The sequence below is a fragment of the Rhinopithecus roxellana genome, chromosome 1 (genome assembly GCF_007565055.1).
Source record: "Rhinopithecus roxellana isolate Shanxi Qingling chromosome 1, ASM756505v1, whole genome shotgun sequence".
Lineage (NCBI taxonomy): Eukaryota > Metazoa > Chordata > Mammalia > Primates > Cercopithecidae > Rhinopithecus > Rhinopithecus roxellana.
Genome location: NC_044549.1, coordinates 56,170,936 through 56,184,280, shown reverse-complemented (window position 1 = coordinate 56,184,280; position 13,345 = coordinate 56,170,936). Strand labels below are relative to the sequence as shown.

Here is a 13,345-nt window from a genome sequence, read left to right as displayed (position 1 = left end):
TGTCGCCTAGGCTGGAGTGCAGTGGCATGATTTCGGCTCACTGCAACCTCCACCTCCCGGGTTCAAGCGACTCTCCTGCCTCAGCCTCCTGAGTAGCTGGGATTACAAGTAGGCACCACCATACCTGGTCAATTTTTGTATTTTCAGTAGAGATGGGGTTCACCACATTGGTCAGGCTGGTCTCTAATTCTCTGACCTGTGATCCGCCTGCCTCGGCCTCCCAAAGTGCTGGGATTAGAGGCTGAGCCACCGTGCCCAGCTGTCCAGCTAATTTGTATTTTTAGTAGAGGCAGGGTTTCAGCACGTTGGCCAGGTTGGTCTCAAACTCTTGTCCTCAAGTGATCCACCTGCCTCAGCCTCCCAAAGTGCTGGAATTACAGGGGTGAGCCACCGCGCCCGGCCCATCATTTTATTGACCAACACCTGAATCTTCTCTACAGCCTGGCCTCCCCCACCATGGCCATGAGCACCTGGGACCCCTCCACTTCTGTGTCCACCTCCTTCTTCACTGCATGAATTTACCATGTCACCTTTCCAGTGCTACCACCTCACTCTCTTCTCTCCATTCTCTACCCATCAGAGGTGAGGGAAGGATGTCTTTACAGCCTGGGTTGGCACTGGCTTGGCCAGGCTTGTTTCTCCCATCTGGCATCTTTGTCTTTGCATCTAGTGTACATCTACCTCTATTTTGTCACTCCCACAAGGACAGGGGTCTTTGTTGGTGTGGTTCACAGATGCATCACGGATGCATCCCCAGCACCTAGCCCAGCACAGGCACACTGCATGCTCAGCGTTTACTGAATGAGTGAGGCAGTCTCCACCATTAGGCGAAGTCAGGCCTGGTGCTGTTCTCGGGCTGTCCCTCCTGCCTCTGTCCACAGCAGCCCCTAAGCCACACCCCAGCCCCGAACTGTTCACCTTCACCCTCTCCAACTTCCTTCAGCCTCTGCCCAGGATTTGTTCCCGAGCATCGAGCTGCCGCCCTCACCTTTCAGAACCCAATGTGGGAAGAATCTCTAAGGGCACCACCCCTGCTCCCCTGCTGCTGGCTGCCCTGGCCACTCAATGGCTTCTTGAATCTGTCTCCCCAGAGCCAGAGCCTCCTGAAGCAGGGCTGCGTGGTGAGTCATCACGGACATGGGCGGGACCCATGGCTGAGGGGAGGGGCAGAATGCACTCCTGTCAGAGGCAGGGCTAGTGAAGCAGCTCAGAGCTGGTCTGGCAACTCCAGCTGCTCCTTCTTTCCTCAGGGACAACCTGAGACTAGCCATACTCTCTCACAGCCAGGACGGAGCAGACCTTAGAAGATGTTCCTGCTCCCAGGCCCAAGATACCACCTCCCAGCCCCATCAGGCATCTCCAGAATGGAACAGGGACTGAACCTCAGGATTCAGATCCCAATCCCCTCACCTCCCACCACCAGATCCGAGGGAGGGCTGTGACCCTGATGAGAGGTGTATGTGGCTGGTGTCCACTGCCCTTGGGAGCAGGGACTGGAGGAGACAACCTTGCCTGTGGGAACAGCAGGGAAGATGAAACGTTTCTCCCTGGGTTGGCAAGGAGGCTGGCACTGGTCCAGCTGAGAAGACAGGGGCAAGTGGCAGAAACACAATGAGCCCCGTCCCTCACACAAGGCTGGGCCTGACTCCCTTGCAACCAATATGAAGAAAGCAAGGTCACTGGTGTTGGGATGGAATGTGGGTCCCCCCACTCCCAGTGACTCCTGCTCCAGCAGAACAGCTCCAGAGTGGGCAGCTCTGGGCCGCCCGTCTTGGTGAATACATCTTACATGAGAAGTCCCCAGCAGAGGGTTTCATAGAGACAGAGCTGAGCTCAAACCCCATGAGAGATTCTGGAATCTCTCACACACTCTAGCCCACATACAAAATCCAAGCAGAGAAGCAACTGTTTTATGTTTAATTTACAAAAGAGACCCCAAAATAATAATAATAAACTATCCAGGGCAAGAGAGTAGGGTCAGGTCCTCCCTAGCCCAGCTGTACCCTCCTTCCCCTCTGGCAGGGAGAGAAGGGGCCTCCCAGGGGACTTCCCCTCCCCCTTAGAACAGGGGGCTGTGAGCTGGTATGGATGCCCTCCTGGGCTTCGTGGGGGCTCTGCCCACTCCAGACTCCAGTTTGTCCACCCCCTGCAGGATCCTACATGCCTAAGAGAGCCCTTGTGGTAGAGGCCAGCTTGCTGGGCAGCTAGGCAGGAGACCCCTACAAGGTCCAGGTAAAGGCCAGGGCTGCCACAGCCAGCAGACTGGTGAGGTGGAATCCAGCCCAGGCCTCACTGGCACCCCCAGCTGCCTGCCTATGGTCCCACTGGCATTGCTCACCACTCCAGCCCAAGTAGCACTGGCAGCGGAAGTGTGTCTGCAGGTGGTCAAGGTCGGCCCAGCTGAGCTCCCCGACAGGTCGCAGCTGGGGTTCACCGGGTGCGTGGCTAGGCACTAGGCGGAAACTGTTGGTGCTGAGATGCAGGAAGGTACTGGCACTGGGGTTGCGGCGCACACAGCGTCCGTGGCCATGGCACTGGGCCCGGCTGCAATATTGGGTGGCCCAGGACACATTGACCACGTAGGGGACCAGCAACCGTGTCAGGTAATCCTTAAGATACTGGCAGGTCTCCTGGAGGCAGAAGCCAAGGACCACAGGTCAGGGTCAGCGACCTCAGCCCACAGGCCCAGATGGAAACTGTATCCACACTGTGATGACTATGCCTTATTTTAACTGCACTCATTTATACATTCAATCTGCACCTGAGCCACACAGTCCCTGCTCCTGCCGAGAAGTGGGTGGGGGCAGAGACCGGAACCCCGTTGGGCAGATGGGGAAGGGCGGAACTCAACAGCTGTTCAGGAAAGCATTTCCTCTTTCCTGAGAGCAGGGTGGGGGTGACCTCCTTCTCTGTCGTGACCAGGGATGCCTCGGGTGGGGCAGACAAGGGGACTGGACTAGGATTGCCCACCTGAGATTGGTAGCCAAAGGCCCTCTCTGCCTGTCCCGTAGACTGAGCTCTAGCAGGCTGGGTCTCGCTTACCGTGCTTGTGGTGTACCCTGCGTCGCCCCAGAGGATGACACCAGCTGCGCCCAGGGCTGCACTCTCGCCAATGGTAGAGATGAGGTCCATCTATGCAGCAAAAGGGATGGTCACTGGGGAAGACTGAGACCACAGGGTGAGAGGAACAGATGGGGAGGGCAAGTCCCAGCCTGTTTCAACCTACTGAACTCACAGCTCAACCCCTTTTTCACCTACAGGCAGAGGCTCATCTGTTTTGCTTCCTTTTTAAATGTTTAAGTCCATTTCCACCCTACTTTTGGGCCTCAGTTTCCGAAGCCAAGGCACACTTGAGCCTAGGTGCAGCTATCAAGATGGATTCCAAAGTTAGAAGGCCTGGGCCCCAGTCCCAGCTCTGCTCTGGATTTGCTGGGAAGCTTTGGGCAAACTTCTCAGCATCTCTGTGCCTCAATTGTTCTCATCTGAAAAATGGGGATAATGATGTCGCCTTTTCAGGTTACAGAGAGAATGATTTGAGGGAATGTGGAGCAGCCAATAAACTACAAATATAGTCCTATAGTGGCCCCTGATAACCCAAATGTGCAGTGGATCCTCAAGGAGGAAAAAGGCAGGGCCCTGGAGACACATACCTCACTAAGCCCTGTGAGTCTGCGGCTATAGGTGGGCCGTGTGAAGACATAGACTGGGAGTGCATGGTTGGCATGGTGGGTTCGAGCCACACGAAGGGCCTCCTGAACACGGAAGCTCACAAAGTTGCGGCCATGGCGGGAGGAAGCAAGTGTCTCGTCCAGGTAGACAGATGGGAAGAGGGCCGTGCTCTCAGCCCACAGCCAGGCCAGCTGGTCATTGCGGGCCACCTCAACATCAGGGCAGCGGCCTGTGTAGCTCTCCCAGTTCTGCACATAATCATGATTGTAGCAGTCAGGAAAGAGGTAGAAGCCCCAGAGGTGCCGGGGCCGCACTGCCTTGACATAACGCAGTGTCTCCAGCATGAACTGCTGTGCTGCGAACTCAAACTCATATTGTGCCTGTTTGACTATGCGGTCTGGAGGCCAGTCAGGGTGACGACTGGCCACCAGCTGGCGTGATGACCGGCGGTACACATCTTTGTCCTGCCAGTTGCGCACCCACACAGGTCGCCAGTCCTCCCAGTCGATGACCGCCAGCCCCTCAGACTCCTGTGTCCGAATGTAGTGCTCCACACGTTTCTGCAGCATCTTCCGGTGTGCCCAGAGGCTGACATTCTGTGGCACACCACCATGCACAGACCTTCCCGCGGAATCGAAGCGTGGATACAGGCCTAGACGGTCGCGGTAGAAGATGGTGATATTCTGGTTCACAAAACCCTCATTAGGTGAGGCCTGCACATCAAAGGCATTCAGGTCCAGAGGCACCTTGAGGCGTGGGCCACAGTCCTGTGTGGGCACATCCCACGCTACCACAAAGGGCCGGCCTGTGAAGATGGGTGGTGCTGTGGGCTTGAGCTCCATGGCCCATGCCACCGCCAGCACCAGGGCCAGTGTAACGGCGGGGCCTGGGCCTGCCCGCATGCTGGGGGCTGCAGGAGGTGTCACCTGCCTGGCACCAGCTCAGGAACTGGAAGAAGGGTGGGGAAGAACAAGTCAGTCTAGGAAATCCTGGAAGTGCCCCCCTCAAGCCCATCTATGCTCCCGAAGCCCATGCTGTGTGGGGGCACTGTGCTCATGGCTGTAATAGGTTTGAGAGACCACAGGCCACTGCAGGGCAGGCAAGGCACCCTGGGAACTCACTGCCAGAAACACAGGGGTCCTTTCTGGAGCAGGTAGCCTACGACTCGGGAGAAGTCTCTATTAGGTCTGTGACCCTTCTAAGAACTAGATAATCTAGGCTCACCAGAGTGAGCATGTACTGCATACCATCCAGTACATGGTTTCAGAGAACCCTGAACCCCTGATGCCCACCCTGTACACCGTGAAGAACCCTTGATCCAGAGAAACTATAGCATTTGGGTAAAGCAGGGAACAGCTCATTCAGAGGATAGGAAACTGGAAGGAACGCAGCTGCGAGGCTTCTATCTGTGTTAACACCCGCCCCGCAGAAGAGTGAGGCTGTCCGGACTTTCTCTAGAGAGCTGACACTCTCCCGGCTTGGAGGACCCGCGGGGACAAAGGGGCAGCGGACCTCCCACGGCTGCGCCGGCCGACCGGCCCGTCCCTCCACCGCCACCGGGAATGCGCGCGCCCGCCTCCCCCTCCCGGCCGCTCAGGGCTAGAGCGCGCTCCGCCGGGTCTTTGTGCGGGACCCCGCCCCCGCCCCGCACGTGGGGCCAGCGCCCGGTCGGGTGGGGGTGGGGTTTGTGGGACGCCTCTCCGCGAGCACCCCCGGGGATTCAGACCCCAGCCCAAGGGGAGAGAGCCGCCAGGTTTGTACCGCCCGCCCTCACCTCGCGCGGGGCGCCACCGGGACCCGCGCCAGGGACACCGCCATCCCGGGCCCAGCCCAGCCCGCTCCGGCCGTTCGCCCAGGCGCGGCCCCGGCTCAGCACCTCTCCTGGCTCCGCCCCTAGGCCCGCTGGCCCTTTAAGACTCCAGTGCGGAGGTGGACCCGGGACTGGACTTGCGACCGAGGCGGGAAGGTGTGTTTCACCTTTCTCGGTGCCGGTGCCGCGTTTCGGGCTCGAAGATCCCCAGGTCCTCTGCAGAGAAACGTAGCCACCCATCTGGGACCCTAATGCCCCTCTGAGCAGGGTTTTCTGTGGGAGTCTCAGCCACGAGCGTAAGTCAGCCTGAAATGTTCCCCCTGCAGCCCGAGGCCGGTGGTTCAGTCCTACCCGCTCCGCGGCGCCGCCAGCCCCTTAAAGAGACAGTGTGAGGGACGGGGCAGGGGGACTGGGAGAAAGGTGGGGGAAATGGGAGGAGGCGTTGTCCCGCTCGACCATCAGGAGGTGCTGCGGTACTCCGAGGTTGGCGGGGGGACAGCAGCAGATCTAGCTCTGCACCCCCGAACGTAGACGCCAGCCATGGGGCCCCTTTGTGTGGAAAAAGGGACTTTGACCTGAGGCGACCTCTGGTCTCCTGGACAGTAATGCCCCGCCTCCCACGAATCAGGGGCCCCCTTGTCAGGTCCGCGGTGAAAAGGGAGGCCCCGCCCCCTGCAAGACTGAAGGAAGGGGCCAAGCACAACTTCTTAGCCCGCCCGGGAAGGGCCGAGGCAGTCGTTATCCTGGCAACCCAGCTGTAGGTCGCGGCGTGGCCAGCAGGGGTTGGGGCAGGGAAGCTCAGAAGGGTCTAGGAAGTTGGCCGCCCCCTCTGCCTGACTCGCATCAGGGCGGGCCGGTCTCTGAGGTCCTTTGGGAGCCCGGCTCCCTCAACCCCGAGGAGGCCCCCATCCCCTGCAGCAGTTTCTGGCTGTACCTCCAAGAAAGCCAGCAAGAGGGGTCTCCCAGGGCCTCCATCCCGTATCCAGCGACCCCTACGCTCCACTGGCCCCTCCCGGTGGGCGGCAGGCTTAGAGCTGGACCCTGGCGAGCCCGGTGCGAAACCACCTCGGCTCTTCCTATGTCCGCTCCCCAGTGCGAGACTCAGCTCCCCAAAGGGCCCACGTCTGCGCCACCAGCCCCTAACCCTCCCAGGCGCCAGGAGAGGGAGGGAGTGCTGTGGTGGTGCAGACCAGCCGTCTGCGCTGGGCTCACCTGTGTGGGAGTCCGTCGGCCCAGTCGGTCGGCGGCCTCCCTCCTTCCTGGGGTGAGCCTCTCCAGCTAGGCTACTTGCGCTAGTTGCTGCCCGTTGGGCAGCCCGTCGAGGACTTGATAAACCCCATTCCCTCCCATCCGCTCCCGCCTCCCATCCCAGCCCTTTCTCCTCACTTCCTGCTGCCCCCTGAGAGGAAAGGGCCAGGAACAGGCGCGGGGGAGGAGATCGCCTTGACCCTGTTTCCCTCCAGAATGCCCTGCTGGCTGGCTGCCCTCCCCACCCTTCCCGAGTAGGATCTGGTCCCACCAGCTGCGCCAGGTGACAGGAAAGCTATGGGCTCAGGATCAGGTGCCAATCTCCCCCACACCCACAGCTTCCAACACTAGGGAACCTCTTCACTCCTTCCCTAGGCTTGGGGCCCATCCTCAAATACAGTAGGGTGTGAGAGGATGGGGTCAGGTGGTGGTGCTTTTGAGAGTCAAAATACTTGGGGGTTGTTCAGCTGATGGTCCCCCAGAGCAGGTGCCAAAGAAGGGAACTAGCCTTGGGAGGAGGGTCGGGGGGACTTCCAGTAGCTGAGTCCATTTTTTTCCACTGAGAGCTTCCGCATCCTGTGTGACAGGACAATGTGTTGGTGTGACTGTGTGGGTTGGGAAGGAGGGGACCAGCTGGGAGGGTTCTGCCGAGTGCTTTCCTGCTGGAGTTCATCCCTGGGTGTATTTCAGAGTCCACTACACAGAGTAGGGGACTCCTTACAACATGGATGAGGTAAGGGGTATATTCCTCTGGCAGGGGTGTTCCTGTGGCTGGCCTTAGGGATGACTGCAGCAAGGTTCCAGCAGACCTCTCCAGGGGTGCAGACAAATCTACCTACCCTCAAATCACCCAGAGCCAACCCCTCAACAACCCAATGGCCCAATGCCCAGGAGCCTCTCCCCCAACAGAAGGCTGTGTGAGGGTTAGGTGAATGCCCTAGAGTCTGGCCCTGAGGACCAAGGAGTCCATGACATGGTAGGGGAAGGTGCAGTGTCCCTGTACTACTGTGCTGGCTTCACAGGGGTCAGAGGCCTTGGAAGCTCCATGGGTGGGGACCCCTGGGGAAACAAAGGCTAGGCCAGACTGTCCCAGGGCAGGGACACTTCCTTAGGCAGCCAGCAGGAAGGAAGTGAGCACAGCCCAGCGGGAGAGAGTGGGGAAGTGCTGCCTGACCTCCATTGTTTCCAGTGTTGGGGTCAGCTGAACAGGCCCAGCACAGGGAGTTCCCCCAGGCTGGGACAGTGGTGGTAGGAGATAGGATGCTATCTGGCATGGGAGAGCCCTGGGCCTTGAACAGCCAGTAGAGGGGGACCATGGAGGATGACAGGGCCTCATGTTTGGCATCCTATGGGGGATATGGGGAGGCACCCCACAGAACTGCAAGTCCAGGCTGGATATGGTGATCCTGCTCTAGGCTTGACAAATTCAAACCTCCAAAAGACTGGCAGACCAACTCCCTACAGTCAGAAGCCTGTCCCTGAATTCTCTCCTCTCTAACTGGGAGTTGGACTGATAGTCAAAGGCTAAGCCTGGCAGAGAATCTGCCTCATAGCAGCCCCTGAGAAGTGCAGGCAGAATGACCACAGAGGGCAGGCTGCAGGTGGTGAGAAGATGGGGGCAACAGAGAGCAGGGGCAATACTGGTGGGCTGAGCCTTGCTTGCTGAAACGTAAGACTGAGCTCATTCTCCCATGGTGTCCACAGGCAGGCCTCAGAGAAGGCACATGAGTTTGGGTTGCTGAGCCTGGCAGTAGGCCAAGGGTGTGGGGACACCTATCTGGCTGCTGTCCATTAAAGTTGGGCTTTTGAGGTCCATGGGGGTCAGGCCATGACCCCACTTAGGGTCAGCTGGCAATTCTGCAGCTAACACAGATATTCCAGAACTATCTGGGGTCACACTCTCTCACCTTAGGTCAGGCAGGTAGGGCCAATCCTCAGTGAAGTATCCCAGGGCCTTCTGATTCCAAGGGTCACCACCACATGGATCACAACAGATAAGTGAGTGCCCTCCCACCCTGCAGGAGGCCTGCAGTGACGTCTGTGTGAACACACAGCCACCTGCTGGCCACAGCTGGGATGGCCACAGGCTGAGCTCAGACTTACCCTTGGGCTTTGCTGGTCATAGTCCTGTGCCAGGCCTACCTATTGAGCCCAGGTGGTGGTCTAGACACTGGGTGTCACAGCCCCACAGGATGCCACTCTCATGTGCAGGATCTACAAATCATTTTATTGAAATTGAACAAATAACACAACAGTCTTCCTAGGCTGGGGGCCATGTTCCCCAAGCCACTTCCCACATTCTAGAAGCACAGAGCTTGCACAGTACTTAAAAAACAAAAGTCACCTCTATATAGAAATCAGACTCTGCCACGACATCATCATGGACTATTTACAAACCTTCACATTATAAGTATTCCTTTTACGGTTTTTCTCTCCTATCTTTCCCTACCCAGGGGCTCTAGTACTTTCCCTTGACTGATCCTGAAGGGATGGCGGTTACTGTAAGGGAGGGGGTGGTAGGCTACTCATAACTACTGGCACCAGCCTTAGGGTGTTGTCCCTTACCACAATGTGGTGAACAGTCCCCTCCCAATTGGAGGGGTGGAGGATTTGGTGCAAAGCCATGGGGATTAGACAGAATAGGTGGGTTGGAGTAACTCCCCATAGGCACAAGCATCCGCAGCATGTCCTAACCCCAGCCTGCACCCTCTCAATTCCTCAACTGGGGGTTTGGGGTGGGGGGGGGAACAATTAGTTGCAGTAGGGGGATCAGCCCAGCCCTGGGTAGAGGGAGAAGCCCCCACCCAGTCCCTACTCCTATCAATAGCCAGCAAACTGTCCATCCATCTGAAGGCGGAAACAAATGGCAGGTAGGTTGGAAGAATCAGGCTGGCACTGCCCCCAGCCTCTGTCCAACACAGGAGGAATCGAGGTAGCAAACGGCTGAAATGCTCTGACTAGGGGTTAAAAGGGAAGTGAAGGAAAGGAAGTTCCTACTTGTATACAGTGCCCACAGCCTAGGGGCTGGAAGAAGGCATACCTTGCTTGTAAAGTGCTGTAGCCTCTAGCAGGGCTAGGCCCCAGGCAAACTTGGAAGAAGGCAGACCAGGCAAGGAACCAGGTAACGGGCATTCCTGACTGGTATATGCCCTGCCGTGCTTCTTGCAGGGGTGGCTGGGGAGAGTGGGGTGCTAACTCTGCCATTGGCCTTCACCACCCACCAACCACCTCTTGTCCATACACAAACTAACACCCAACTAATATTGCGGGACTGACCCGCTCACAGCTGAAGATTATGGGCCAATGGAGTTTATTCAGGGTTGTGGCCCCAGCCTGGGCTCCTCAATGGAAGTCACACCTTGATTGAGCCTGGGAGTTTCTTGCTGGGGCAGGGGGTGCTTCCGTCTGCCACCTCCCACGGTCACACCTCATAGAGGATCACAGGGAAATCCACGTGGATGCGGGGGGGATCCAGCTTCACGATGCCCTGCCATGGAAACAGAGGCTAGTGAGGGTCAGCTCAGGGCCTCTACTTCAGGAAGCTTCCTTGTTCCAGATCCCCCCCACCATGACAACAGATCCCATCTGGGTCTACCTCCACAAGCTTACTGTAGGCTCTGTGACCACTGCCCAGCCCCTCACCTGAGGAATCAGATTCTTATGCACTCGCCTCAGCTTGGCCCGCTTCTGCCCGTTCTTGGTGACGATTGTCTCCTCATAGAACTCGTGAGCGAGATCCCCATCCTCATCATAAAACATAGAGCTGCACAGAGGGAGAGGGGAACAGGCTGGGTTGGAGCCCCACACCTAGGCATGGCAAATGTCACAGGCCACAGGGAAGTCTGTGGTCTTCCTAACCCCAAGTGGGAAGAAAAGAGGATAATATGCCTGGAGAATCCTTTTTTAAAAAAATTTTTGCCGGGTACGGTGGCTCACGCCTGTAATCCCAGCACTTTGGGAGGCCAAAGCGGGCGGATCACGAGTTCAGCAGATCGAGACCATCCTGGCTAACACAGTGAAACCCTGTCTCTACTAAAAATAACAAAAATTCGCGGGTCGTGGTGGCAGGCGCCTGTAGTCTCAGCTACTCGGGAAGCTCCGTCGGAGTCTCGCTCTGTCGCCCAGGCTGGAGTGCGGTGGCGCGATCTCAGCTCGCTGCAACCTCTGCCTCCCGGGTCCAAGCAACACTCGTGCCTCAGCCTCCCAAGTAGCTGGGACTACAGGCACGCACCACCACCCTGCTAATTTTTTGTATTTTAGTAGAGACGGGGTTTTACCATGTTGCTCTGGCTGGTCTCGAACTCCTGAACTCAGGCAATCCACCCGCCTTGACCTCCCAAAGTGCTAGGATTACAAGCGTGAGCCACCGTGCCTGGCATGCCTGGAGAATCCTTTGCCTGAGGTTTGGGGTCTACTAGAAGAAAGTGGAAAGAGGGGTGATGGGTGGGCAGTGCTACTATGTCAGACCCCCAAGAAGAGAGGCCACACCAGAGCACACCATCCAGCTAGCCACCAAGGCCAGTTCTCATCATTGATTTGTTCAGCAAGGGCAGCCATTCTAATATCAGGCGTTTACCCTCACCCAGGACTTCTAGAGTGGGCAGGGTGGTGGCCTGGGCATGTTGGTCTCACTGCAGAAGATGCTGCTGGCCCAGTGTCAAAGACTGAAATAGCAAATGCCTAAGCTAGGAAGAAGCCCAAAAGAATGAGGCTGTGTCTCCCCTGATCCCACACCCAAGGTGGCTGGTGAATTGCCACTGTTGGGTCTTCCTGGTGTCTACAGCCAAATCTCCAGCACGGGGAGCGCCCATGTCCAGGAGCCCACTACAGCCAAGCGAATCTGGTACTCTTGTCTTGTCTTGTCTTGTCTGGGCCTCTGGGAGACTGGGGTGGGGATTGGGTGGGTAGGTCAGCGCTCTGGATCTGGAGAACAAAACTGGGTGAGGATCTTTTTTCCTCAGCCTTACCCCCAGTACTGGGGCCTATCCCTGCTTTCCCAGCCACTACTCTGAGAGGTTCAGTCCCACTACTGTCAGGAAAAGCAGCCTAAACAGGGTCATTATCCCCTTGGAATAACTGGGGGGAAAGGGAGGCTAGGAGCCTTCAGTATGCAGGCTGAGCCGGAAGGGATGAAAGGAAGAGATCCTGAGGTCTTATGGAGGCCCTAGCTTAGCTTTACCGTGCGGAGGGTCTGCACAGTGACAAGCCTCAGGCCCACTCTTCCCTAGGGAGACTTCCAGAGTGGCCAGGCCGCCAGGAGACCACTACCCGGCTTTCTCCACCCCTAGCCCCAATGGGGCTCAAAATATAGGGGTCGTCCTGGCTTGGCTGTAGTGGGGTACGGCGGTGGAAGTTCCCCCGTGGCGCGGGACGCCTGGCCGCCCGCCTGTTCCCCCCGCCAGGGTGGAACCATGCCCTTACCCGCGGCGCGTGAAGACGAAGGGGGGCACAGCTCGGCCCCGAGGCCGCACCAAAGCTTGCTCAGCTCCTGCTGCCTCTGAGCCGCCGCCTCCGGCCGCCGAGGCGAAGGGCCACAGGCCCCGAGCTTTGGACCCGCTGGCGCCCATGTCAGGGCCGCCGGCGCATGGCGGGCCCCGCGGCCGCTCTGCTCACAGCGCAGTCCGCTCCACCATAACCTGCCCTAGCCGCTGCTCGCAGGTGCCGCCGCCGCCGCCTTCTGCAGGCTCTGCTGTCTCCACGGAAACCTCACTTCCGCTTCCGCACGCTACCCCCTCGGATTGGCTGTTGCTCAAGTCGTGGGGACGGGACCAATGGGCGCCCTTAGATGCTGGGCATCCCAGCATGCGTTACGAGATCTCGGGTCCCAGCGAGCCGCGATCTGACCAACTGGGACAGTTCCCACGGAGGAAAGTGGTGGCAGTGAGTCCTCCCGGTCTCTTGGGTGTATTTGGCGGCTCCCACGTCCCCCAACACCTGAATTCAGGCCTAGCAGGCCTTCTCAACCACCAATCCTCAACCAGCACTTCAGGGCCTAAGGCCAGACCGCTGGGTGCCCATCTGGCTTCTATTTTCACAGCTGTATTTTTGCGATTGCCCCGCTTATGTGAACTAACAAAGTTGAAGGAAAATTAAGGAACTGGCCAGATTCGCGTAGTTACATTCAGGTGTGAAGAACTTCGAATTCAGAGTTTTCAAACCCAGCAGAGTCCATGCTTTAATGAAAGCAAGAATTATTAACAGCTATATCCTCAATGCCATGAGCAGTGTCTAGTCCAAGGTGTCAGCTCAGTATTTGGTGAAGGGGTTATACCACACCTTCTCCCAGAGCGTGGTGTGTGTGTTGAAGGGATGGTTTCTCGGTTGTTGTTGTTTTTTTGAGATGGAGTTTCACTCTTGTTGCCCAGGATAATGTGCAGTGGCACGATCTCGGCTCACTGCAGCCTCCGCCTCCAGGGTTCAAGCGATTCTCCTGCCTCAGCCTCCCGAGTAGCTGGGATTACAGGCATCCACTACCATGCCTGGCTATTTTAAAAAAAAATTTTTAGTAGACAGGTTTCACCATGCTGGTCAGGCCATCTTGAACCCCTAACCTCAGGTGATATACCCGCCTTGGCCTCCCAAAGTGCTGGGATTACAGGCCTGAGCCACTGCACCTGG

At 57.7% G+C, this 13,345-nt stretch overlaps 2 protein-coding genes across 4 annotated transcripts; both read right to left on the bottom strand.

Moving 5' to 3' along the window:
* Positions 1 to 1,894: 1,894 nt before the first annotated feature.
* Positions 1,895 to 6,945, bottom strand: HYAL2 (hyaluronidase 2). Of its 3 annotated transcripts, none has more exons than XM_010369166.2 (5): positions 6,692 to 6,813; positions 5,444 to 5,853; positions 3,651 to 4,617; positions 3,043 to 3,132; positions 1,895 to 2,630 (listed from the first exon to the last, which is right to left on the bottom strand). In XM_010369166.2, exons 3-5 carry the CDS (start codon positions 4,569 to 4,571, stop codon positions 2,220 to 2,222), a joined length of 1,422 nt encoding a protein of 473 aa, XP_010367468.1. In that variant the 5' UTR covers positions 4,572 to 4,617; positions 5,444 to 5,853; positions 6,692 to 6,813; the 3' UTR covers positions 1,895 to 2,219. The 3 variants fall into 3 exon arrangements, with proteins under 3 accessions (XP_010367468.1, XP_010367474.1, XP_010367464.1); XM_010369172.2 differs by having other exon boundaries at positions 5,647 to 5,853; XM_010369162.2 differs by lacking the exon at positions 5,444 to 5,853 and having other exon boundaries at positions 6,692 to 6,945.
* A 1,988-nt stretch (positions 6,946 to 8,933) lies between these two features.
* TUSC2 (tumor suppressor 2, mitochondrial calcium regulator) lies at positions 8,934 to 13,170 on the bottom strand. The gene is made up of 3 exons (XM_010369150.2): positions 12,149 to 13,170; positions 10,370 to 10,490; positions 8,934 to 10,214 (listed from the first exon to the last, which is right to left on the bottom strand). Exons 1-3 carry the CDS (start codon positions 12,292 to 12,294, stop codon positions 10,149 to 10,151), a joined length of 333 nt encoding a protein of 110 aa, XP_010367452.1. The 5' UTR covers positions 12,295 to 13,170; the 3' UTR covers positions 8,934 to 10,148.
* Positions 13,171 to 13,345: the final 175 nt, after the last annotated feature.

Coding starts and splice junctions, on each gene's coding strand:
- HYAL2 (XM_010369162.2), bottom strand. CDS start 4,571: ATGCGGGCAGGCCCAGGCCCCGCCGTTACACTGGCCCTGGTGCTGGCG. Junction 3,133..3,650: donor GACTCACAGGGCTTAGTGAG/GTATGTGTCTCC, acceptor TTTGCTGCATAG/ATGGACCTCATCTCTACCAT. Junction 2,631..3,042: donor CAGGGTACACCACAAGCACG/GTAAGCGAGACC, acceptor TTCTGCCTCCAG/GAGACCTGCCAGTATCTTAA.
- TUSC2 (XM_010369150.2), bottom strand. CDS start 12,294: ATGGGCGCCAGCGGGTCCAAAGCTCGGGGCCTGTGGCCCTTCGCCTCG. Junction 10,491..12,148: donor TTCGTCTTCACGCGCCGCGG/GTAAGGGCATGG, acceptor CCCTCTGTGCAG/CTCTATGTTTTATGATGAGG. Junction 10,215..10,369: donor ATAAGAATCTGATTCCTCAG/GTGAGGGGCTGG, acceptor TTTCCATGGCAG/GGCATCGTGAAGCTGGATCC.